The sequence below is a fragment of the Polypterus senegalus genome, chromosome 15 (assembly GCF_016835505.1).
Source record: "Polypterus senegalus isolate Bchr_013 chromosome 15, ASM1683550v1, whole genome shotgun sequence".
Lineage (NCBI taxonomy): Eukaryota > Metazoa > Chordata > Cladistia > Polypteriformes > Polypteridae > Polypterus > Polypterus senegalus.
The window spans coordinates 23,640,001-23,667,500 of record NC_053168.1 but is presented as its reverse complement, the minus strand read 5'-3'; the positions used below and the strand labels follow the sequence as shown (position 1 = coordinate 23,667,500).

Genomic DNA, 27,500 nt, shown 5'->3' with positions numbered 1-27,500 from the left:
CAGACTGTCCCAGGTGGGGGAGGGGTGTAGCTGTGTAGGCTCCAACAATGTTAGTGTAAACATGATCCAAGGTTTTATCCCTCTGGTATGGCAGGAGACATGTTGGTGAAATTTAGGTAGCACCGTCTTTAGGTTGGAGTGGTTGAAATCACCTGCTGCAATAAATGCAGCCTCAGGGTGAGCAGATTGTTGTTTGCTAATGGCTGCATAGAGTTCTTTCATAGCAAGCTTAGCATTAGCATCCGGTGGGATATATGCAGCTGTTATTATAGTGGAGGTGAACTCCTCGGCAGATAGAATGGTCTACACTTAACCATGAGATACTCAAGGTCAGCTGAACAGTGTTTTCCAACAATGACAGAGTTTGTACACCAAGCCTTGTTAATATAAATGCACAATCCTCCTCTTGTCTTACCGGAATCATCAGCTGTTCTGTCCGCCCGAGAATGTGGCGCCCGACTAGCTCTATAGCATCGTTAGGTATACCGCTGTGTAGCCATGTTTCTGTGAATATCATGATGTTACAGTCCAGTATTCTCCTATTGTCGGTGATCCAAAGTCGCAACTCGTCCATTTTATTCGCCAGGGACCGCACATTAGCAAGGAAAATACTGGGTAAGGATAGCGATGTGGTGTTAGCCTTAGCTTAGCTGTTAGCCCTCCGCGTTTCCCGCCTTTGTTTACGGTCTCTGCGCCGTCTTCGAAGTACTTCCAGTCGGCCGGGTAGCCTGCTAAGCGTCGGTGTTCTTCTTATCTCAGGGATGAGATGAAGGTTGCTAATAAAACAATCCGAGTTGTGTAGATCAATATCCAAAAGCTCTTGTCGGGTGTAGGATGTAAAAGCGAAGCTGTTCTGAATGAACAGACCGAGATGAGCAGGAATAACACTGCTATTTTGCAAAATCTGAAGAGACGCTGAGCCTCGTGACATATATATGTGTGTATGTACGCCACGCCATAGCAGAAACAAGACATATATATGTGTGTATGTATATGTGTATATATATATATATATATATATATATATATATATATATATATATATATATATATATATATATATATATATATATATATATACACATATATATATACACACATATATATATATATATATATACATATATATATATATATATATATATATATATATATATATATATACACACATATATATATGTGTAGAAAAGAAACGTCCTCTGACTTTCAACTGTTTTTACTTTCAGTAAACTTAATGTGTAAATATTTGTATGAACAGTAAAAGAGTCAACACCATAAAACATAAACTAAAAATGTTTCACAATGTGTCCCTGAATGAAGGGAGGCTCAAAATCAAAAGTACCAGTCAGTATCTGGTGTGGCCACCAGCTGCTTGAAGTACTGCAGTGCATCTCCTCCTCATGGACTGGACCAGATTTGTCAGTTCTTGCTGTGAGATGTTACCCCACTCTTCCACCAAGGCACCTGCAAGTTTCTTGACATTTCTGGGGGGAATGGCCCTAGCCATCGATCCAAATCGATCCCACTCCAGGGTACAGGCCTCAGTGTAACGCTCATTCCTTCGACGATAAATATGAATCCGTCCATCACCCCTGGTGAGACAAAACCGTGACTCATCAGTGAAGACCACTTTTTGCCACTCCTGTCTGGTCCAGCGAAGGTGGGTTTGTGCCCATAGGCGGCGTTGTTGCTGGTGATGTCTGGTAAGGAGCTACCTTACAACAGGCCTACAAGCCCTCAGTCAAGCCTCTCTCAGCCTATTGCGGACAGTCTGAGCACTGATGGAGGGATTGTGTGTTCCTGGTGTGACTCGGGCAGTTGTTGTGGCCATCCTGTACCTGTCACGCCGGTGTGATATTCGGATGTACCGATCCTGTGCAGGTGTTGTTACACGTGGTCTTCCACTGCGAGGATGATCAGCTGTCCTTCCTGTCTCCCTGTAGCGCTGTCTTAGGTGTCTCACAGTGCGGACATGGCAATTTATTGCCCTAGCCACATCAGCAGTCCTCATGCCTCCCTGCAGCATGCCTAATGCACGTTCACGCAGATGATCAGGACCCTGGGCATCTTTCTTTGGGTGTTTTTCACAGTCGGTAGACAAGTCTCTTTAGTGTCCTGCGTTTTTAGAACTGTGACCTTAAATGCCTACTTTCTGTAAGCTGTTAAGGTCTTAACGACCATTCCACAGGTGCATGTTAATTAATTGATTATGGTTAATTGAACATGCATGGAAAACATTGTTTAAATCCTTTACAATGAAGATCTGTAAAGTTACAGTATTTGAATTTTTAAAACATTATTGTTATAATACACAGTCCTGAAAAAGGGACATTTCTTTTTTTGCTGAGTATATATGTATATATGGCCAAAAGTTTGGACACACCTCCTCATTCAATGTGTTTTCTTTATTTTCATGACCATTTACAGCACTGCATCACTCTCCTTCTTGGTCAAATAGCCCTTACACAGCCTGGAGGTGTGTTTGGGGTCATTGTCCTGTTGAAAAATAAATGATCGTCCAACTAACCTGACTTATGCACAATACAACTGTTGGTCCCAACCCCATTGATAAAGCAAGAAATTCCACTATATATATAGTGGTTTTTATTTCTGATTTTTTTTTTTCGTTAAAGCTAATTAAGGTCTCTGTCTTTATGAACCTAGAGCCTGTCAGTAATGGATTGAGAAGGACACATTAATTGTATTTAACTTGTGCCCAGAGGAAAATCTTCAACTCCATCATGCTCATCTGTCTTAATCTCTCAAAATCTCAAAACCAATTAAGAGTTTAATGCAGATGGTCCATGTTTTTTTTTTTTTTTTTTGGAGTACTGCTAAGTGTATATTTTAATATGTGTAATTGAAAATTTAAAATTAGTCAAGAGTTCAATCTGTAGCTCTCTTTGGCCAAAATAAGTTAATCAATTAATATGATTAAATAAATGATCATTTAATATAGAAATTATTTTAAAAAGTGTATTTATATTGTTTTGTTTTTTACTGTGTGCATTAAATTGAATAAAACCTAATAGTATTTGAAGATCCTGACCAGCACAGATTATGTAAAATGCATATTCTTTTGATAGTAAGCATTTCCAAAGTTAAAGCTGATGTTTGCAGGTTTTTTAATTAAAATAAAAATAAAAGGTTATAACTTTTCATTTGATGGTTAATGTCTGAGGATGAATTACACAGATGGATTTTAAATCTCAGAAGTGCATCTTGCCAGTTTAATTCAAGTAAAATAGGGATTGATGCCAAACTGGCTGGATGACAGAAATTTTAACACAGAGGACTTCAAAGAATTGCCATGCCTTAAACACAAGAGTGTTCAATATGGCTGACAAGGTGTACTTTGCGTATGATATCACTGTGTGACTGATGTGGGGTGGAAAATAGAACTGGCAGATGGTAGTAATTGAGGTGATAATTTATCATCTGTTTTCATATGCCTTGTGTATTGCTCATGGAAATGCAATAATACATGGACTGAGTGGTGCAACTGAAGACAAATACAAACGGTGACTACTAAGTATTAAATATATATATATTAATTTGTGTATATATATATATGTGTATATATGTAGGTATATACAGTGGTGTGAAAAACTATTTGCCCCCCTTCCTGATTTCTTATTCTTTTGCATGTTTGTCACACAAAATGTTTCTGATCATCAAACACATTTAACCATTAGTCAAATATAACACAAGTAAACACAAAATGCAGTTTTAAATGATGGTTTTATTATTTAGGAGAAAAAAATCAAACCTACATGGCCCTGTGTGAAAGCGTAATTGCCCCTTGTTAAAAATAACCTAACTGTGGTGTATCACACCTGAGTTCAATTTCGTAGCCACCCCAGGCCTGATTACTGCCACACCTGTTTCAAACAAGAAATCACTTAAATAGGAGCTGCCTGACACAGAGAAGTAGACCAAAAGCACCTTCAAAAGCTAGACATCATGCCAAGATCCAAAGAAATTCAGGAACAAATGAGAACAGAAGTAATTGAGATCTATCAGTCTGGTAAAGGTTGTAAAGCCATTTCTAAAGCTTTGGGACTCCAAGCTAACCACAGTGAGAGCCATTATCCACAAATGGCAAAAACATGGAACAGTGGTGAACCTTCCCAGGAGTGGCCAGCCGACCAAAATTACCCCAAGAGCGCAGAGGCGACTCATCCGAGAGGTCACAAAAGACCCCAGGACAACGTCTAAAGAACTGCAGGCCTCACTTGCCTCAATTAAGGTCAGTGTTCACGACTCCACCATAAGAAAGAGACTGGGCAAAATGGCCTGCATGGCAGATTTCCAAGACGCAAACCACTGTTAAGCAAAAGAACATTAGGGCTTGTCTCAATTTTGCTAAGAAATATCTCAATGATTGCCAAGACTTTTGGGAAAATACCTTGTGGACTGATGAGACAAAAGTTGAACTTTTGGAAGGCAAATGTCCCGTTACATCTGGCGTAAAAGGAACACAGCATTTCAGAAAAAGAACATCATACCAACAGTAAAATATGGTGTTGGTAGTGTGATGGTCTGGGGTTGTTTTGCTGCTTCAGGACCTGGAAGGCTTGCTGTGATAGATGGAACCATGAATTCTACTGTCTACCAAAAAATCCTGAAGGAGAATGTCCGGCCATCTGTTCGTCAACTTAAGCTGAAGAGATCTTGGGTGCTGCAATAGGACAATGACCCAAAACATACCAGCAAATCCACCTCTGAATGGCTGAAGAAAACAAAATGAAGACTTTGGAGTGGCCTAGTCAAAGTCCTGACCTGAATCCAATTGAGATGCTATGGCATGACCTTAAAAAGGCGGTTCATGCTAGAAAACCCTCAAATAAAGCTGAATTACAACAATTCTGCAAAGATGAGTGGGCCAAAATTCCTCCAGAGCTGTAAAAGACTCATTGCAAGTTATCATAAACGCTTGATTGCAGTTATTGCTGCTAAGGGTGGCCCAACCAGTTATTAGGTTCAGGGGCAATTACTTTTTCACACAGGGCCATGTAGGTTTGGATTTTTTCTCCCTAAATAATAAAACCATCATTTAAAACTGCATTTTGTGTTTACTTGTGTTATATTTGACTAATGGTTAAATGTGTTTGATGATCAGAAACATTTTGTGTGACAAACATGCAAAAGAATAAGAAATCAGGAAGGGGGCAAATAGTTTTTCACACCACTGTATATGTGTGTGTGTGTATGTATATATATATATATATATATATATATATATATATATATATATATACACACAAACCGGATTCCAAAAAGTTGGGACACTAAACAAATTGTGAATAAAAACTGAATGCAATGATGTGGAGATGGCAAATGTCAATATTTTATTTGTAATAGAACGTAGATGACAGATCAAACGTTTAATCCGAGTAAATGTATCATTTTAAAGGAAAGATATGTTGATTCAAAATTTCACGGTGTCAACAAATCCCAAAAAAGTTGGAACAAGTAGCAATTAGAGGCTGGAAAAAGTAAATTTGAGCATAACGAAGAGCTGGAAGACCAATAAACACTAATTAGGTCAATTGGCAACATGATTGGGTATAAAAGAGCTTCTCAGAGTGGCAGTGTCTCTCAGAAGCCAAGATGGGTAGAGGATCACCAATTCCCACAATGTTGCAGAAAGATAGTGGAGCAATATCAGAAAGGTGTTACCCAGCGAAAAATTGCAAAGACTTTGCATCTATCATCATCAACTGTGCATAACATCATCCGAAGATTCAGAGAATCTGGAACAATCTCTGTGCGTAAGGGTCAAGGCCGTAAAACCATACTGGATGCCCGTGATCTCCGGGCCCTTAAACGACACTGCACCACAAACAGGAATGCTACTGTAAAGGAAATCACAGAATGGGCTCAGGAATACTTCCAGAAACCATTGTCAGTGAACACAATCCACCGTGCCATCCGCCGTTGCCAGCTGAAACTCTACAGTGCAAAGAAGAAGCCATTTCTAAGCAAGATCCACAAGCTCAGGCGTTGTCACTGGGCCAGGGATCATTTAAAATGGAGTGTGGCAAAATGGAAGACTGTTCTGTGGTCAGGCGAGTCACGATTCAAAGTTCTTTTGGAAATCTGGGACGCCATGTCATCCGGACCAAAGAGGACAAGGACAACCCAAGTTGTTATCAGCGCTCAGTTCAGAAGCCTGCATCTCTGATGGTATGGGGTTGCATGAGTGCGTGTGGCATGGGCAGCTTGCATGTCTGGAAAGGCACCATCAATGCAGAAAAATATATTCAGGTTCTAGAACAACATATGCTCCCATCCAGACATCATCTCTTTCAGGGAAACCCTGCAGTTTTCAACAAGATAATGCCAGACCACATTCTGCATCAATCACAACATCATGGCTGCGTAGGAGAAGGATCCTGGTACTGAAATGGCCAGTCTGCAGTCCAGATCTTTCACCTATAGAGAACATTTGGCGCATCATAAAGAGGAAGGTGCGACAAAGAAGGCCCAAGACGATTGAACAGTTAGAGGCCTGTATTAGACAAGAATGGGAGAGCATTCCTATTTCTAAACTTGAGAAACTGGTCTCCTCGGTCCCCAGATGTCTGTTGAGTGTTGTAAGAAGAAGGGGAGATGCCACACAGTGGTGAAAATGGCCTTGTCCCAACTTTTTTGGGATTTGTTGACACCATGAAATTCTGAATCAACATATTTTTCCCTTAAAGTGATACATTTTCTCAGTTTAAACTTTTGTTCCGTGATTTATGTTCTATTCTGAATAAAATATTAGAAGTTGGCACCTCCACATCATTGCATTCAGTTTTTATTCACGATTTGTATAGTGTCCCAACTTTTTTGGAATCCGGTTATATATATACATATGTATGTATGTATATATATATACATATGTATGTACAGTGGTACCTCAGTATACGTCTGCTTTGGAATAAGTCCAACTTGGTATACGTCCTGTTTAGTGGCGAAATATTTTGCTTGGTATACAACCTTTGTTTGGAATACGACTCGTGTGCTAGAACAACACGTGTGGTATACCAGGCGCGTGCCTTCAAAAAAAAAAAAGTTTTAACCTGTACAGTAATCCCTCACTATATCGCGCTTCGACTTTCGCAGCTTCACTCTATCGTGGATTTTATATGAAAGCATAACTAAATATATAACGCGGATTTTTCGCTGCTTCGCGGGTTCTGTGGACAACGTGTCTTTTTACTTCCTGTACATGCTTCCTCAGTTGGTTTGCCCAGTTGATTTCATACAAAGGACGCTATTGGCATATGACTGAGAAGCTAACCAATCTGAATGCAGTGTTAACCAGGAAGTCTCGTCTCGCTCATTCAGCATCAACGTGTTTCGCTGTGTAAAGAGTTAACTTTTGTGCTCTTTTGTGTTTATCTTTGTGCATAGTCAAGCCCTTCATTATGGCTCCAAAACGATCTGCTACTCCTTCAGGGATGCCGTGCCTAAGTGCAAACGGAAGATGTTAATGATTGCCAAAAAGGTAAACGTTTTGGATTTGTTGAAGGCTACGATTCTTTTTTTTTTTTTTTTAAAGTAGGAAAGTAATATAAGATCTACAGCCGCAGTGTCCTTTTAACCAGGGTGCAAAACGAGTTGTAAGTGGATGTAATAAGGCAGTAGTCTGGATGGAATCTGCTTTAGGGATTTGGATTGAAGACTGCCAGAAGAAGAACAACGGCAGTGCTTCACATTTGCCTGAAGAGGCTCCTTTGGAAGAGCTGTAACGCTCTCCTTTGTTGTGCAGTAAAATTAAACTCGTTATCGGACAAGTCATTTTCATTTATTTCATCTAATTGCTTTTGTATTTATGTATTTTAGTATTAAGCAGTGTTTAAATTATTTTATACAACCCCATCAATGTATAATATGCCAATAACAATAGGATTTTTTTTTCATGGGAACGAATTAATCGTTTTCCCATTATTTCTTATGGGAAAAATTTGTTTGGTATAAGTCCTGTTTCGTATAAGTCCAAGGATCTGGAACGGATTAAGGACGTATACCAAGGAACCACTGTATATATGTATGTATGTATGTATGTATGTATGTATGTATATATATATATATATATATATATATATATATATATATATATATATATATATATATATATATATATATATATATATGTATATATTGTCGTGGCGTGGATGCCAGGGGCGATGACCTGGCCGGGATGCCTTGGAAGACTGGAAGTGGGCATGCGCCCATCTGGGACCACGTGGAGGCTGCCTTCCTGGTTGCTTTGGGGGCCACGGGTACAGGGCATGGAAGCCCCACCCTGTAAGGGCCCGTGTTCACCGCCAGGAGGCACCCCAGTGTTGGGGGGAAGACTTTGGGAGACACCCAGGGAACTGCCGGTAGGACAGCCGGTACTTCCACGCTAGGGCGTGGCCAAGCGAGGAATGCCGGGAACACCTGGTGCTCATCCGGGGACTGCATAAAAGGGGCCGTCTCCATTCATTCAGCGCTGGAGTCGGGAGGAGGCAGGGCGAAGCACAGAGGAGGTGTGGAGGCGGCCAGGACTGAGTGTCATTGTGGCCAGGACTGAGTGTATTGGGGTGTTTTGTGCAATATTGGGTCTTAGTGACCATTATTTAGGTCTGTGTGACCAGTGAACTTATTTGTAAATATTGAAAATAAATGTGTGGTGGTTGAGTAACAACATGTCCGTCTGTCTGTGTCCGGGTCGAGTCCACTATATATATATATATATATATATATATATATATATATATATATATATATTTGTGTATATATACAGTATACATATATATATATTTACATAATTGTATATATATTTGTATATATGTATTTGTGTGTGTGGTATAGTATTGGTGGTATGTAGTGAAGATGAAATCAGTACACATTACCTAAAAAATAATAGCAACTAAAACAAGCCAGTAGATGTCACTGTAAGCTTGTTGCATTTTATGGGGAACAAGTTAAAATGAAGCCTTTTTAGACAAACATGTTTAACATATTCAACTTCACTTATTACTTGTAGGTGCTACAAAAATTGTTCCAATTGAGGCTACTCCAGCAGAAATTGCTCCAGCAGTAGAACCTAACACTAGTGCTCAAGATACAGGGGCTAAAAGGGGCTACCAAGAGTATTCTATACAGCAAGCATCATTTGAGAAACCAATGAAATCAAACAGGTAGGTTGCTTTGTGCTAAATATTAAATGAGAATATATAAATAATCACTTTTTCTGCCTCTCCTGAATTTGGTTTGTCTGTTACAAATACTTTGCTACAGCCCATCCTGGCAACATTCAATACAAGATAACAAATGCAAACGCACGCTAGATGGGACCAGTGTCCATTGCAGAGCCCACACACACATTCACACAAATGTGTTTTCACTCATAACACATCAGTTGAGAGTGGATCTGAAATGTAGATGGAAAAACCAGATAATCTACATAAACACAGGGAGAGCATTTACATTTTAAAGATTCACTTATCATGACAGGTGCCTGCTTATGCCTGCCTGTGCTAACTACCACAGTGCTTTGATTTTATAAGTATTATGTTTTTTTTGTTATGTATGTAACATAACATTTTCATACTCACTTCATCCAACTCAGTTTGTTTGAGGGGATGCAGCCTAATCTGTCACTAGGTGCAATGCAGGAACCATCCTTAATAAAGTGCCAGGCTGTCACAGAGCTTCCTCACACACACTGGGCTTAATTCACAGTCACAATGTAACCTAACCTGTATGTCTTTTGGGGTATGGGAGGTAAACTAGGGTACTTGATTAAAAACATGCAAATGCTTCATGAACAATAAACAGGTGAGTGATTTGAAACCAAGCTGCTAGATCTGTGATGCATTAGAGATTACCATTTTGTCACTGTGCCAACCACAACTTGATGCTATTCATTAAAGTAAATGTTTTTGATCAACTAAGGGACTGGTCTGAATATCTTGCAAGCAGACATATCATATTTGATTTCAAATTTTAATAAAAGAGTAGAGAGAGTGCAATTCATATATAAAGAATGTAAAAATCATAGTTGCAATGGCATATAGTAGCATTATTTAAATGTCCTCTGATTGACTGCCACACTGTTGACAGTTTCCAAAGCTGCTGGGGCAGGCTTCAACTTTCTGTGACTTTTTAATTAACAAGGAAGATTCAGAAAATGACAGGTGGATGGAAATATTGTTTGTTAATATATTTATTCATGTAGTGGGTTTACCAGCTGAATGAATAAGCATTATTTAATATTTGTCTTTTATTAATAACTTCTTTAAATATACTGATTTCAAATTTTATTATCACCTTAAGTATGCACAAAGTTATTGCTGCACTTAAGAATTGTAAAATCAAAGAAGTAGCACAATTCCAGTGGGTTAAATGAGGAATTAATTATATACTTTTCTCATCTGCATAGCTAATATGAACTAGTGTTGCCACTGGAAGGATGGACTGAGAATATAAATGAAATGTAAAAGGTACATCAGCAGGAGCTTTCATAAAACTCACATTTATATTCAACGGTTTAACAACTGGAACATTAAAGATTCTGATAGTCTTGAGATGGTGAATTGTTCTTTTTTCAGCACACATTTATTTATTTAAACCTTTTTTTATTCTTCTTAATCGCCTATAATCCTATGGTGTGTTCTTTTGTAATGTCGTACAACATTAGCATAGCATAACATTTTCAAACCTGATATCGCAGGGTTCATTCATACACACTCCCACACTCGCAAAGCACCAAATTAGAACTGCCAATAACCTACCACGCATGTCTTTTTGATATAATAATAAAAATGATAAAACTGTGCAGACATGGGGAGGATATGCAAACGTAACCCAAAAAATTCCCAGGAGTGAGATTTGATTGTAGGGTGCTAGAATGCGAGGTGTGTTTGGGGTCATTATCATGTTGGAATACTGCCCTGCGGCCCAGTTTCCGAAGGGAGGGGGATCATGCTCTGCTTCAGTAAGTCACAGTACATGTTGGCATTCATGGTTCCCTCAATGAACTATAGCTCCCCAGTGCTAGCAGCACTCATGCTGCCCCAGACCATGACACTCCCACCACCATGCTTGACTGCAAGACACACTTGTCTTTGTACTCCTCACCTGGTTGCCGCCACACACACTTGACACCATCTGAACGAAATAAGTTTATCTTGGTTTCATCAGACCACAAGACATAGTTCTAGTAATCCATGTCCTTAGTCTGCTTGTCTTTAGCAAACTGTTTGCAGGCTTTTTTGTGCATTATCTTTAGAAGAGGCTTCCTTCTGGGACAACAGCCATGCAGAACAATTTGATGCAGTGTGCGGCGTGTGGTCTGAGCACTGATAGGCTGACCCAGCACCCCTTCAACCTCTGCAGCAATGCTGGCAGGACTCATACGTCTATTTTCAAAAGACAACCTCGGGATATGACGCTGAGCATGTGCACTCAACTTCTTTGATGAGGCCTGTTCTAAGTGGAACCTGTCCTGTTAAACCACTGTATGGTCTTGGCCAATGTGCTGCAGCTCAGTTTCAGGGTGTTGGCAATCTTCTTATAGCCTCGGCCATCTTTATGTAGAGCAACAATTCTTTTTTTCAGATCCTCAGAGAGTTCTTTGTCATGAGGTGCCATGTTGAACTTCCAGTGACCAGTATGAGGGAGTGTGAGAGCGATAACACCATATTTAACACACCTGAAACCTTGTAACACTAACGAGTCACATGACACTGGGGAAAATGGCTATTTGGGCACAATTTGGATATTCTTCACATAGGGGTTTACTCACTTTTGTTACCAGCGGTTTAGACATTAATGGCTGTATGTTGAGTTATTTTGAGGGGACAGCAAATTTACATTGTTATACAAGCTGTATACTGACTACTTTACATTGTATCAAAGTGTCATATCTTCAGTGTTTTCCCATGAAAAGATATAATAAAATATTTACAAAAATGTGAAGGGTGTACTCACTTTTGTGAGATACTGTATATATACCTATATATATATATATATATACTGTATACATGGGACAAGGGATATATACTGTATATTATGGATCACCAAGCTGGCACCACCAACTTAACCCAACACAGTGATGGACGGCTGGGTCCCATGCCCAGCCGGAAGCCCTCCTATGTATGTTCGGGGAGCAAATTTGGATAGCTCAATACCTCCCTTTTGATAAACAAGGATTTGGTCAATATCTTGCAACAGACATATTATTTGATTTCAAATTTTAAAAAAAAGGGAGAGGTAATTCTAAAAAAAGAATGAAAATCATATTGCAATGGCATAAAAGTAGCATTATTTAAATGTCCTCTGATTGACTCCACCTTTTTGCAGTTTAAAGCTGCTGGGGCAGGCTTCAACTTTCTGTGATTTTTTTAATTAACAGGAAGATTCAGAAAATGACATTTTGGATGGAAATTTTGGGTTTTAATATTTATTCATGTAGTGGGTTTACCAGCTGAATGAATAAGCTTTAAAATTTTTTTTCTTTTATTAATAACTTCTTTAAATATACGTTTAAAATTTATTATCACCTTAATAGCAAAGTTTTTATTTAAAAATTTGTAAAAAAAAGTACAAAATTCCGGGGTTTAAATGGGGTTTTTAAAACTTTTCTCATCTGCATAGCAAATTTGAACTAGTGTTCCCCGGAAAGGAGGGTTTGGGAATAAAAATGAAATGAAAAATACATCAGCGAACTTTTAAAACCATTTATATTCAAGGTTTAACAATGTTAAAATTCTGTATTTTGGATGGTTTGTTTTTTTTTCCAATTTTATTTAAAAACCTTTTTTTTACTTTTTAATATTAATCCTAGGGGTTGTTCTTTTGTAATTGTACAACATTAGCATAGCATTTTTTCAAACCTGATATGGGGTTATTCTACACCCCCCAATGGGCCCCAAATTAGAACTATAAAAACCCCCTTTTTTTGATATAAAAAAAAAATGATAAAACTTTGCAGACTGGGAGGATTAAAACAAACCCCAAAAATTCCCCAGATGGATTTGATTGGGGTGCTAGAATGCGGGGTGTTTTTGGGGGTCATTATCATGTTGGAAAACTGCCCTGACGTTTCGAGGAGGGATCATGCTCTGCTTCAGTAAGTCACAGTACATGTTGGCATTCATGGTTCCCTCAATGAACTATAGCTCCCAGTGCTGCAACACTGCATGCCCCAGACCATGACACTCCCACCACCATGTTTGACTCCCAAGACACACTTGTCTTTGTACTCCTCACCTGGTTGCCGCCACACACACTTGACACCATCTGAACGAAATAAGTTTATCTTGGTTTCATCAGACCACAAGACATAGTTCTAGTAATCCATGTCCTTAGTCTGCTTGTCTTTAGCAAACTGTTTGCAGGCTTTTTTGTGCATTATCTTTAGAAGAGGCTTCCTTCTGGGACAACAGCCATGCAGAACAATTTGATGCAGTGTGCGCGTGTGGTCTGAGCACTGATAGGCTGACCCAGCACCCTTCAACCTCTGCAGCAATGCTGGCAGGACTCATACGTCTATTTTCAAAAGACAACCTCGGGATATGACGCTGAGCATGTGCACTCAACTTCTTTGATGAGGCCTGTTCTAAGTGGAACCTGTCCTGTTAAACCACTGTATGGTCTTGGCCAATGTGCTGCAGCTCAGTTTCAGGGTGTTGGCAATCTTCTTATAGCCCTCGGCCATCTTTATGTAGAGCAACAATTCTTTTTTCAGATCCTCAGAGAGTTCTTTGTCATGAGGGTGCCATGTTGAACTTCAGTGACCAGTATGAGGGAGTGTGAGAGCGATAACACCATATTTAACACACCTGAAACCTTGTAACACTAACGAGTCACATGACACTGGGGAAAATGGCTATTTGGGCACAATTTGGATATTCTTCACATAGGGGTTTACTCACTTTTGTTACCAGCGGTTTAGACATTAATGGCTGTATGTTGAGTTATTTTGAGGGGACAGCAAATTTACATTGTTATACAAGCTGTATACTGACTACTTTACATTGTATCATAAAGTGTCATATCTTCAGTGTTTTCCCATGAAAAGATATAATAAAATATTTACAAAATGTGAAGGGTGTACTCACTTTTGTGAGATACTGTATATATACTATATATATATATATATATACTGTATACATGGGACAAGGGATATATACTGTATATTATGGATCACCAAGCTGGCACCACCAACTTAACCCAACACAGTGTGATGGACGGCTGGGTCCCATGCCCAGCCGGGAAGCCCCTGCTATGTATGTTCCGGGGGAGCAAATTTGGATAGCTCAATACCTCCCCCGGGATGCTTGGTGGCAGCCTCCCTTGCCGACAATGATTCCCCAGCCTCCCACCTGGCTCCATGGGAAATGGAGTCTTCTACAGCCTTGTTGGGAGCTGGGACAGCCGCTAGGGGGTGCTGCCGAGTCTCAAGAACCCGGCTGGACGAGTCATCAGCCCCACCCAGAGGTGCAACTGGGACCAGGAGGTCAAACACCTGGAACACTTCCGGGTGGGCTATAATACGGGCCGGCCAGCCTCCACCACTAAGGGCCGGAATCGGGAGAAAGAGGCGAGGTTGCCTGGGAGAGTGGTGGTGCAAGGTGGAAGAGTTGTTGCCATTGGAGTTCGCGTGCTTTTGGGACTGTGTTGGGCCTGTGGGACACGGGAAGAGCGTGCCCCACGGTTGAAAAGACTAAATAAAAGCCCTATGTATTGTTGCGCGTGCCTCTGCGTCAGTCTGTGCGGGTTAGGTAGCTATATAAGCGCCTTTAGCTCTATGCTGAACACAGCCACGTGGGACACAAGTGCAAGTCGCACACTGATTTTTATTTTTTCTTTTCCCTTGTGGGAAACATCTTTCCTGTCTCCCAGCACAGCACAAAGCACAAACAATAAGTCTTCCTCTTTCTTTTCCTTCTCCTCCACTCCTCAGGTCAAGCTTAGTCTTCCTCCTCCCGACTCTTAATCCCTGAGTGGTGGCTGTTGGCTCCTTTTATAAGGCATCTAGAAGTGCTCCAGGTGTTTGATTATTTATTTCCGGCAGCACTTCCGGGTGTGGCAGAAGAACTTCCCATAAGGGCTCAGCAGCTCCTGCTGCAGCACCCCTTGGTGGTGCCTGTAGATCCCAAGGACCCCAGCTGCACGCTACAATACATGAGGTGTGACAATTTAATTCCTGGAATGCACCTTTTAAAAATATACATGTACAACTGTACACTAGTGGCTACTGCCACCTTCAATGTACCTCCGTGCATCTTAACTGCTAATGCTCCATTTCTGGAAGCAGGCCAGGAACTCAATTTCAGTACATATTAATGTCTGTCATTGTTGTTTTTGGCTTTCTGCTACTGGGGTCATCCATCACATCTTCTCGTCCATCTTTGAACCTCTTATGCCACCCAAACACACTCGACTTTTTCATAGCATCTTCATCATATATCACTTGCAACAGTTTGTAATGTATCAGTAGTATATTTGCTGATTTTTCAGACAAAATTCAATATTAATACTTGTTAGTTGCTCTAAATTTCAATCACCAATTTTTAATCCAAAGTGTACACGCACATATCTATTACCTTCCCAATCGCTAACAACTGGCTCCATCAGCTTACAATTCATGCATGTATTAGTTCAGATGTGTTCAAACACGAATACTCGTGTGATTTTGATACAATTACATTAAGCTGAGACCAACAAAGATAAAGACTGCGGGCACCTTGGTAACCCTGTATAAATGGAAGGATGAAAACAACAAAAAGCATGCAACAATTGCAGCGACATCTCAGCCGTAAAATCATTATTAAACTAGAAACAAGATGGCTGGCTGGCTGGTCATGGGGTGGGTCCAGGTGGACAGACAATGGAAGTGATGTAGCAAGGGAGTGGCTATCAGGTTTCTGTTCTGCAAAGGGAGGAGAAGAAAAGGCATTATAGCACCATCCCCTGGGGTAAGTAACGTCGGTCCCAGAGAGCCGCAGTGACTGCAGGATTTTGTTTCAACCCACTTGCTTAATTAGAACCCAGTCCTTGCCAGTTACAAATCTTATATGATATTTACAGCTTCTTAGTGTTTTTATTCTGCCATGCCAGGTCATTCTTCTATTATTTCTAAGGATATTATCCAAATGATTTGAAGCCTAAAACAGATAAGTAATTCTTGGTCCTTCACTTTTTTTCCATCGAAAATATTTCATTAAACCAGATATTTCATGATCAATACACACATGTGTAAATGGAAACAAGTTGTATGAAAAACTGCTGGCTCCTTTGTCATTTGCATCTTATTACTCGTAAGGAGCAATTAAAAATAGTAAATGCAGCTGTTTAAGATTAAAATAAGCCATTAACAAGCCAGGCAAATAAAATGAAGCAGAAAAATATCACTTGAACAATAAGTGCTTCAACAACAATAATTGACTTCTAACTGAGAAACTGAGTTGGAACAAAAACTTGACAGAAGGAATGTTGCATTGCAATTGACTAATTAATGACTGGAATATGGTGGTTTTTATAGTGTGTCTGTAGGAAGAGGTGTGTCTCTGAGGTCGAAAGCGTAAGTGATGAGAGGCTTAGGAGTGGATGAGAGTTCTCCTGGAGGTGGGACTGGAAGCGCACTCTGTGGAGGGACCGAAAGTATCGTTAGATGGGTTTTGCTTCTAGGGATCTGTAGAAGAAGGAAGAGAGGCATAAGTACACCCTATCGACCCTTGGTCTGGCATTACAGCACACTTTTCAAGCCCATTGACTGCTTCCCAGGCACACGCATGTGTGGTGTATATATAGTGTAACAGGACAAACTTTAAAAATGAGTAAAAAAAATTTAAAATGTAATTTGTATTGAAAACAATTTATATTGATAGCTTTCGTATCCGAGGACCTCTTGATATACAATATTTTTGTTTTTGCTATATGGGGTGAGAATGTAGCTGTAATCTTTTTGCGAAAAATGTAAACTGTTAGCAAGGTATCTCTGGCCAAGTGGAAGGTAGGTATGCTCCAACATCAAACGTTACCACTGTATCTGATCATGTTCAGCTCTGACTGGAGAGCATTCCCCACATGGGGAGAAAAGCATGTGGCTGTGATATCTCTGGGAATCAGCAGCTATCCTTATCTTAAAAATTGGGGTTTAATCCAAACCCCCCTCAGTTTGTTTGAGGACGTAATTGTCACTGGGTAATGCGGGAAACCCACCCTTTAAATAAAGTGAAGGCTGCCCGGCCCCTCACACAACTGGGCTTAATTCACTAAATGAACCTAACCTTTTGTTTTTTTGGGGTATGGGAGGTAAACTGGGGTACTTGATTAAAACATCAAATGTTCATAAACAATAAACAGGTGAGTGATTTGAAACCAAGCTGCTAGATCTGTTGATGCATTAGAGATTACCATTTTGCCCTGTCCAACACAACTTGATGCTATTTATTAAAGTAAATTTTTTTTGATCAACTAAGGGACTGGTCTGAAATTTTGAAAAACAGACATATCATATTTGATTTCAAATTTTAATAAAAGGTAAAAGGGGGTGAAACATATATAAAAATTTAAAATCATGTTCATATATAGTAGCATTATTTAAATGTCCTCTGATTGACTACACTGTTGACTTTTCCAAAGCTGCGGGGGCAGGCTTAAACTTTCTGTGACTTTTAATTAAAAGGAAGATTAAAAAATGACAGGTGGATGGAAATATTGTTTTTAATATATTTATTCATGTGGGGTTTACCAGCTGAATGAATAAGCATTTTTTAATATTTGTCTTTTATTAATAACTTCTTTAAATATACTGATTTCAAATTTTTTATCACCTTAAGTATGCAAAAAGTTTTCTGCCAAAATTGTAAAATCAAAAAGTACCAAATTTCCCAGTGGGAAAAGGGAATTAATTATATATTTTTCTCATCCCCAATAATATGAACTAGTGTTGCCACTGGAAGGATGGACGAAAATATAAATGAAATGTAAAAGGTCATCACAGGAGTTTTAAAAAAACTCACATTTATATTCAAGGGTTTAACAACTGGAACTTAAAAGATTCATAGTCTTGAGATGGGGGGTGTTCTTTTTCAGCACACATTTATTTTTTTAAAACCCTTTTTTTTATTCTTCTTAATCCCCTATAATCCTATGGTGTGTTCTTTTGAAATTTTTTGGTACAACATTGATAGCATAACATTTTCAAACCTGATATGGAGGGTTCATTCATAACACCCCCACATAAAAGCACCAAATTAGAACTGCCAATAACCCCCAGCATGTTTTTTTGATATAATAAAAAAAAATGATAAAACGGGGAACAGGGGGAGGTTTGAAAAACGTAACCCCAAAAATTCCGGGAGGGGTTTTGTTGTAGGTTAGAATGCGAGGTGTTTGGGGTCTTATCATGTTGGAATTCCCTCGCCCAGTTTCGGGGGGGGGACTGCTCGCTTCAGTAAGTCACAGTACATGGGGATTCATGGTTCCCTCAATGAACTATAGCCCCCCAGTGCTAGGCACTCATCTGAACCCATAATCCCCCAAATGCTTGACTGCAAAAAACCCCTTGTCTTTGTATTCACCGGGTTCCGCCACAACACTTGACACCATCTGACGAAATAAGTTTATCTTGGTTTCATCGAACAAGACATAGTTCGTAATCCATGTCCTTAGTCTGCTTGTCTTTGAAACTGTTTGCGGTTTTTTTTGTCATTATCTTTGAAGAGGCTTTTTTGGGAAAACACCTCGAAAATTTGATGCTTGGGGTGGTCTAGACTGAAAAGGCTGACCACACCCCTTAAACCCTCTGCAGCAATGCTGGCGGACTCTCGCTATTTTCAAAAGACAACCTGGGGAAATATGGCTCATGTGCACTCAATTTCTTTGATGAGGCCTGTTCAAAAAGTGGAACCCTGTCCTGTTAAACCACTGTATGGTTTTTTGGCCAATGTGCTGCACTCAGTTTGGGTGTTGGCAATCTTCTTATAGCCTCGCCATCTTTATGTAGAGAAACAATTTTTTTCAGATCCTCAGAGAGTTTTTTGTCATGGGGTGCCATGTTGAACTTCCAGTGCCCATTTGAGGGATGTAGGCATAACACCATATTTAACAAAAAACCCCCGAAAAAACATCACATGACACGGGGGAAAATGGCTTTTTGGGACAATTTGGATATTCCACGGGGGTTTACTCACTTTTTTACCAGGGTTTAGACATTAATGGCTGTATGTTGAGTTATTTTGGGGACACAAATTTACATTGTTATACAACTTATACTGACTCTTTACATTGTATCAAAAGTGTCATATCTTAGTGTTTTCCAGAAAAGATATAATAAAATTTTACAAAAGGGAAGGGTGTACTTTTGTGAGATACTGTATAAAACATATATATATATATATATACTGTATACATGGGACAAGGATATAACTTATTATGGATCCCAAGCTGGCACCCCCAAACAACCCCACAGTGTATGGCGGCGGGGTCCCATGCCCAGGGGGCCCCCTCCTTTTATTTTCGGGGAGCAAATTTGGATAGCTCAATACCCCCGGGGATGTTTGGGTGGCAGCCCCCCTTGCCGACAATGTTTCCCCCCAGCCCCCCACCTGGCTCCAGGGGAAAATGGGTTTTTACAGCCTTTTTGGGGAGCTGGGACCCCCTGGGGGGTGCTGCCGACTCAAAAACCCCGGGCGGGGCGGTAAACCCCCCACCCAGAGGTCCCTGGGACCGGGAGGTAAAACACCTGGAACATTTCCCGGGGGTGGGCTTCGGGCGGCCAGCCTCCCCAAGGGGGGGGGTGGGGAAAAAGGGCAGGTTGCCTGGGGGGGTGGTGGTGAAGGTGGAAGGTTGTTGCCATTGTTTCGTTTTGGGACTTTTTGGGGCCGTGGGACCCGGGGAAGACGTCCCCCCCGGTTGAACAAAATAAAAACCTGTGTTTTTTACGGCCTCTCCAGTCTGTGCGGGTTACTATCCCTTTATCACAACAGACACCGGGACACAAGTCAAATAGACACTGATTTTTATTTTTCTTTTCCCCGGGGGAAACATCTTTCCTGTCTCCCAGCACACCCAAACCAAAAAAATAAGTCTTCCTCTTTCTTTTCCTTCTCCTCCACCTCAGGTCAAGCTTAGTTTTTCCCTCCCCCCCACTCTTAACCCCTGGTGGTGGCTTTTGGGCCCCTTTTATAAGGCATCTAGAAGTGCCCCCAGGTGTTTGATTATTTTTTTCCCGGGCAGCACTTCTTTTCGAAGAACTTCCCATAAGGGCTCAGGCTCCTGCTCAGACCCTTGGTGGTGCCTGTAGATCCCAAGGACCCCAGCTGCACGCTACAATACATGAGGTGTGACAATTTAATTCCTGGAATACCTTTTAAAATATACATGTACAACTGTACACTAGTGGCTCTCCCCCTTTAAAGTACTCTCCTTGTGCATCTATACACTGATTTAAAATTTGGGGTTCCCATTTCTGGAAGCGGGCCGGGGAACCAATTTCAGTACATATTAAGCTGTCATTGTTTTTTTTTGGTTTTCGCTAGGGGGGGTATCCATCACATTTTCCGTCCATCTTTGAACCTTTTTGCCCCCCCAAACACATTTCACTTTTTAAGCACCCTTCATCATAATCACTTCAACAGTTTGTAATGTATAGAGTATATTTGCTGATTTTTCGAAAAAATTCAATATTAATACTTGTTTTTCTCAAATTTCAATCACCAATTTTAATCCAAAGTTAAACATATCTATTCCCTTTCCCAAAACCTAAAAACTGGCTCCATGTTTACAATTCATGCATGTATTGTTCAGATGTTTCAAACCAATACTAAAGATTTTGATACAATTACATTGCTGGAAACCAAACAAAGAAAAGGGGGGGCACCTTGGAACCCTTTTAAAATGGAAATAAAAAACAACAAAAGCATGCAAAATTCAGACATTCACCGTAAATCATTTTTAAAACAGAAACAAGATGGCTGGTGGCTGGTCTGGGTGGGTCGGGTGGACAGACAAGGGAAAGGATGTAAAAGGGAGGGCTACAGGTTTCTGTTCTGAAAAGGGGAGGAAAAAAAAAAAGGCATTATGCCCCCACCCCCAAATAACGGGGTCCCAGGGGGATATGCAGGATTTTGTTTCAACCCACTTGCTTAATTAGAACCGTCCTTCCAGTTCAAACTTATATGATATTTACAGCTTCTTAGTTTTTTTATTCTCCATCCGGGTCATTCTTCTATTATTTCTAAGGATATTATCAAATGATTTGAACCAAAACAGATAAGTAATTTTGGTCCTTCACTTTTTCCATGGTATTTCATTAAACCAGATATTTCATGATCAATACACACATGTGTAAATGGAAACAAGTTGTATGAAAAACTGCGGGCTCCTTTGTCATTTGCATCTTATTACCTGGGAGTTAAAAATAGTAAATGCAGCTGTTTAAGAAAAATTTAAACAAGCCAGGCAAATAAAAAACAGGAAAATATCACTTGAACAATAAGTGCTTCAACAAAAATAAACTTAACTGAGAAACTGAGTTGGAAAAAAACTTGACAAAAGGGAATGTTGATTAAATTGACTAATTAATGACGGGAATTTGGGGGTTTTTTATAGTGTGTCTTAGGAAGGGTGTTTTCCCCTGGGGTGGCTAAATGATAGGGTTAGGGGTGGATGGGGGGTTCTCCGGGAGGGGGGACGGGGGGGGGACTCTGTGGGGGGACAAAGTATGTTAGAGGGGTTTTTTGCTTCGGGATCTGTAGAAGAAGGAAGAGAGGCATAATACCCCTATGCCCTTGGTCGGCATTACAGCACATTTTTCAAGCCATTGACTGCTCCCGGGCCCCGGGGGTTTATATAGTGTAACAGGACAAATTTTTAAAAATGAGTAAAAAATTTAAAATGTAATTTGTATTAAAAACAATTTATATTATAGCCACCGAGGACCTCTTGATATACAATATTTTTTTTTTTGCTATGGGGGGTGAGAATGTAGCTGTAATTTTTTTTGAAAAATGTAAACTTTAGCAAGGTATCCGGGAAGTGGAAGGTAGGATGCTCCAACATCAAACGTTCCCCTGTATCTGATTGTTCAGCCTGATGGGGCATTCCCACAGGGGAAAAAAAATTGGTGGATATCTCTGGGAATCGCAGCTATCCTCAAAAAACACACATACAGTGGTGTAAAAAAATTTTTCCCTTCCCTGTTTCTTATTTTTTTGCATGTTTGTCAAAAAAATTTTTTGATCATAAAACACATTTAACCATTAGTCAAATATAAACAAGTAAACAAAAAATGCATTTTTTTAAATGATGGTTTTATTATTTAGGAAAAAAAACCCAAACCTACAGGGCCCCTGTGTAAAAAGAATTGCCTTGGGTAAAAAAAAACCCAAACTTGGTGTACACCCCTGAGTTAAATTTTCCCTTAGCCCCCCCCGGGCCCTGATTACTGCCCCCTGTTTCAATCAAGAAATCCTTAAATAGGAGCGCCTGACACAGAAAGTAGACCAAAAGCCCCTCAAAAGCTAGACATCATGCCAAGACCCAAAGAAATTAGGAACAAATGAAAACAAGAATTGAGATCTATCAGTCTGGTAAAGGTTAAAAAGCCATTTCAAAGCTTTGGGACTCAGCGAACCACAGTGAAACCTTTTATCCAAAATGGCAAAAACATGGGAACAGTGGTGAACCTTCCAAAGTGGGGGAAAAAAATTAAACCCCGGCACGAACGACTCATCCGAGGGTCAAAAAGCCCCCAGGACAGCCAAAGAACTGCAGGCCTCTTTAACTCAATTAAGGTCGTGTTCACGCTCCCCCTAAAAAAAAGAGACGGGGCACGGCCTGCATGGAGATTTAAAGGCAAAACCACTGTTGCGAAAAGGGGGGGCCTCAATTTTTTTAAAAAACACCCAATGATTGCCAAGATTTTTTGGGAAAATCCCGGGGACTGATGAGACAAAGTTGAATTTTTTGGAAGGGCAAATGCCCAGTTACATCTGGCAAAAAAGGGAAACAGCATTTCAGAAAAGCATTACCAACAGTAAAATATGGTGGTGGTGGTGTGAGGTCTGGGGTTGTTTTGCTTCAGGACCGGAAAGGCTTGTGTGATAGATGGAACCGGGGTTTACGTCTCCAAAAATCCTGAAGGAGAATGTCCGCCATCTGTTCCAACCGCTGAAGCGTCTTGGGTCTGCAACAGGACAATGACCCAAAACCCACCAAAAATTCACCTCTGTATTGAAGAAAAACAAAAAAAATTTTTGGGGGCCCTCCCCTTCATGATTTCTTATTCTTTTCCATGTTTGTCACACAAAATGTTTCTGATCATAAAAACACTTTTAAACCCCTTATAAAAATATAACACAAGTAAACACAAATGCAGTTTTAAATGATGGTTTTATTATTTAGGAAAAAAAATCAAACCTAAAGGGCCCCTGTGTAAAAAAAGAAACCCCTGAACCTAATAACTGGTTGGGCCATTGCGAAATGAAACAACATTTGGTAACGAAATGGGGTTTTTTAAGCACTCTGGGGGAAATTTTTGGGACTCATCTTTGCAGTTTTGTAATTCAGTTTTTATTTGAGGGTTTTAGCAAACCCGTTTTTTTAAGGTGTACATTCAATTGGATTCAGGTCAGGATTTTGACTAGGCCACTCCAAAGTCTTCATTTTGTTTTCTTCAGCCATTCAGAGGTGGATTTGTGGTGTTTTTTGGGTTTTTTTGCAGCCCCCAAGCCTTACTGAGTTGAACAGATCCAACTTTCTCCTTCGGGATTTTTGGGAACATAAATTTCATGGTTCCATCTATCCAAAACCTTCCACCCCAAAAAAAACCCCCCCAACCATCCCACTCCCAAAATTTTTTACGGGGATGATTTTTTTTCTGAAATGCTGTTTTCCCCATGGCGATTACGGAACTTTTTCCCTTTCCCAAAAAGTTAAACTTTTTTCTCATCACCCAAAAGGTTTTTTTCCCAAAAGCCGAAATTTTGAATTTTTTTAAAAAGAACAACCCAATGTTTTTTTGCAACAGGGGTTTCGCTTAAATCTGCCATGCACTTTTTGACCCTTTGGGTGGGTGGAAATGCCCTTTATGAGCAAGTGAGGGCTGCGTTTTTTGGGCGTTCCTGGGGTCTTTGTGCCCCCCGGAGATCCCCCCTTTTTGGGGAAATTTTTGGGTGGCGGCCTCCCCGGGGGTTCCCATGTTCCATTTTTGCCGGGGAAACTTTCCTGTGGGTTTGTTGACCCCCGAAATTTTCCCCCGACGATGATTAAAATTTTCTGTTCTCTGTTCAATTTTTTGGATTTGGAGTACACATCCACTTCTCTTTTCGCGTTTTCCCTTTTTAAAGTGATTTTTTGGGGCTGGAAAGGTTCCAGGGGTCAAAATGAACCGGGGGGATACACCACGTTGGGGGAAAAAAAAATTTACTTTTTCCCCGGGCCATTGGTTTGGTTTTTTTCTCCCACAAATAAAACCATCTTTAAAAAACTCATTCTGTTATATTTGACTAAGGGTTTAAATGTGTTTGTTTCAGAAACTTTTTGTGTGACAAACATGCAAAAAAAAAGAAATAGGGGGGCTTTTTTCTACCATTTATTATATATATATATATATGTTTATATATATATATGTATATTGTATATATATATTTTATATGTATATTATATATATATATATATAATAAAAATATTAAATTAAATTGATATGTGTTAAAAATATAATTTATTAATTGTAATTAAATTAATAAAAAAAAAAAGTGAAATATATATATATATTATTATTTTATTTAAAATATGTGTTTAAAAAATTTTTGTAATTAAAAAAAATTATATATGTTTATATATATAATATATATAATTTATATATATATATATATATTGTGTATATATATATATATATATATTTAAAAATAATAATAGTAATTTGTATAAAAATAATATAATATGTATTTGGAAAAAAAATTAGTAAATGTATAAATATGTGTATATATATATATATATATTTTGGGGAAAATATATATATATATTTATTTTAATATATATTTATTTTAAAATATATATATATATATATATATATATGTTATAATTTGTGTATAAAAATATGGGTTATATTATTATGTATATATTATATATATTATATATATTTGTTTAATATTTTATGTGTTAAAAATTATATATTTTTATATATATATTTTATTATAATTAAAATTTTGGGTAATATATATATATATTTAAAAAATTATATACACATATATATATATTTTTAATTATATAAATATATATATATATATATATAAATATATATATATATAATATACACATTATATTAAAAATATATATATATACAAATATATATATATATATATATATATATAACACACAGAGGGAGAAAGTTAATACCCGCCATTCCCTGGCGGAATGGTTTCCCAGGTGCTGTCGAATCAATCCATGACCTCCTACTGCGTGCGTGACCGATGACCCTTAGCCCAGGACCGTCAGGTGAGGCGGACCTAACGAGAGGTCGTGTATACGAGAGAGGGCATCGGCATTGGCCTGAAGGGTGCCCGCCGATAAGTGACAGTGAACTTATACGGCTGTAAGTCCAGGAACCACCTGGTGACCGCGGATTCGACTCTTTGTGTAGGGACATCCACTGAAGTGCAGCGTGATCAGTCACCAGAGCGAATTGCGACCCAGCAGGTAGGTACGGTGGGTCACTGCCCACTTAATGGCCAAGGCCTCCCTCTCCACTGCAGCGTGCGGTCTCCGGTCCATCAGTTTCGGCTAAGGTACATCACAGGGTGCTCGACACCATCGGCGCTTTGGCTCAGCGCGGCACCCAGGCCTGTGTCCGGCGTCGGTCTGAGAAATAAGCGGGGCCCAAATGCAGTTCCGTAACACAGGTGCCGGCGTTAGGGCCTTCTTTAGGTCACTGAGCGCGTGTTCTGCTTTGTCGGTCCACACCGCGTATAGGGCGCGCCTTTTTGTCAGGTCAGTCAAGGGTGCTGCTCTTTGGAGAAACGAGGAACAAACCGGCGGTAGTAACCCAAGCCCCAAGAAAGCCTGCACCTGTTTCTTGGTACTCGGGCGGGCCATTCTAAGATGTCTTTAACTTTGGAGCTCTGTGGCGCACCTGTCCTTGTCCCACGAGGTAGCCTAAATATTTGGCCTCCTTTAATCCAAAAACACTTCCGGGGTTTATGCGGAGGCGGCTTTAGCCAGTGTTAGGAGGACAGCTGCGACCTGCAGTAGATGCTCCTCCCAGGTGCGGAATAGATGACAAGCGTCATCCAGGTAAGCGGCCTATAGGACTGGTGGGGCTTCAGCACTCTATCTACCAGGCGTTGGAAGGTCGCGGGGCCCGTGCAGCCCAAATGGGAGGACCTTGTACTGCCAGTGCCCGCTAGGGGTGCTAAAGGCCGTTTTCTCCTTTGCGGATGCCGTTAAAGGAATTTGCCAATACCCTTTTGTCATGTCAAGGGTAGTCAGATACGAGCCGTACCCAGCGCTCAAGGAGGTGCGTCAATGCGGGGCATGGGGTAGGCATCGAACTTGGAGATCTGATTCAGGCGTCTAAAGTCATTACAGAACCTCCAGGAGCCGTCTGGCTTGGAGGCGAGGACAATAGGGCTGGACCAGGGACTATGGCTCTCTTCAATTATGTCCATGTCCAACATACGTTTCACCTCCAGTTCGACCTCTGCGCGTTTTGCCTCCGGGAGTCGGTAGGGCCTCTCCGGACGATTACCCGGGCTCCGTGACTATATGTGCTCAATCAGCGCGGTCGGCGGGTGACTGCTCACTACCTCGGGGATGGCTCGGAGTGTTTGGGCTAACTCCTGCCGCTGCTTGGGGTCAGCTCTTCGCCGAGGTTAAGGGCAGTTGTGCTTGCGAAAGGGAGAGTGACCTACGGGAGCTGGGAGCTCCTCTCTATCTCTCAGGGCTTTAACAGGTTGACATGATAGATCCTCTCACTCGATTGACGATTGGGCTGTTTCACCAAATAGTCGGCGAGTCCTTCTCTCCTTAACCTCGTAAGGCCCTTGCCAGTGGCGAGCAGCTTGAGTGGGAGGTCGGGGCGAGCACCATAACTTCGGTCCCCGAGGCGGAACTCCCTGAGGGCGGAGTTGCGGTTGTAACACCGGGCCTGCGCTGCTTGCGCCGAGTCCGCGTGCTCTTTTAGGAGGGGCCTGATCTTTGTGAGTGGTTCGGCGCAGTTGCTCACGTACTCAAAATGTTAGAGGAGGGAAGAGCCTCGGCCTCCCAGCCTTCTTTTAGGATGTCGAGGATTCCCGGGGTTGTCGCCCGTATAGTAATTCAAAAGGGGAGAAGCCTGTAGAGGCCTGGGGTACCTCCCGGTAGGCAAAAAGCACGGCGGGAGGAGCTGGTCCCAGTTCCTGCCGTCAGCGCTGACTACCTTGCGGAGCATCTGCTTAAGCGTCTGATTAAATGCGTCGAACAACCCGTCAGTTTGCGGGTGATAGACTGGCGCTTTCAGGTGCTTT

At 40.4% G+C, this 27,500-nt stretch overlaps 1 protein-coding gene across 2 annotated transcripts in view; it reads left to right on the top strand.

Annotated features, from left to right (window-relative positions):
- Positions 1-27,500, top strand: part of LOC120515570 (zinc finger protein ZFAT-like) — a 188,792-nt gene that overhangs the window by 30,952 nt on the left and 130,340 nt on the right. For both annotated transcript variants that reach the window (XM_039736664.1, XM_039736663.1), the window contains exon 5: positions 9,026-9,179. In XM_039736664.1, coding sequence (XP_039592598.1) covers positions 9,026-9,179 — 154 coding nt within the window. The remainder of the gene's footprint in view (positions 1-9,025; positions 9,180-27,500) is intronic.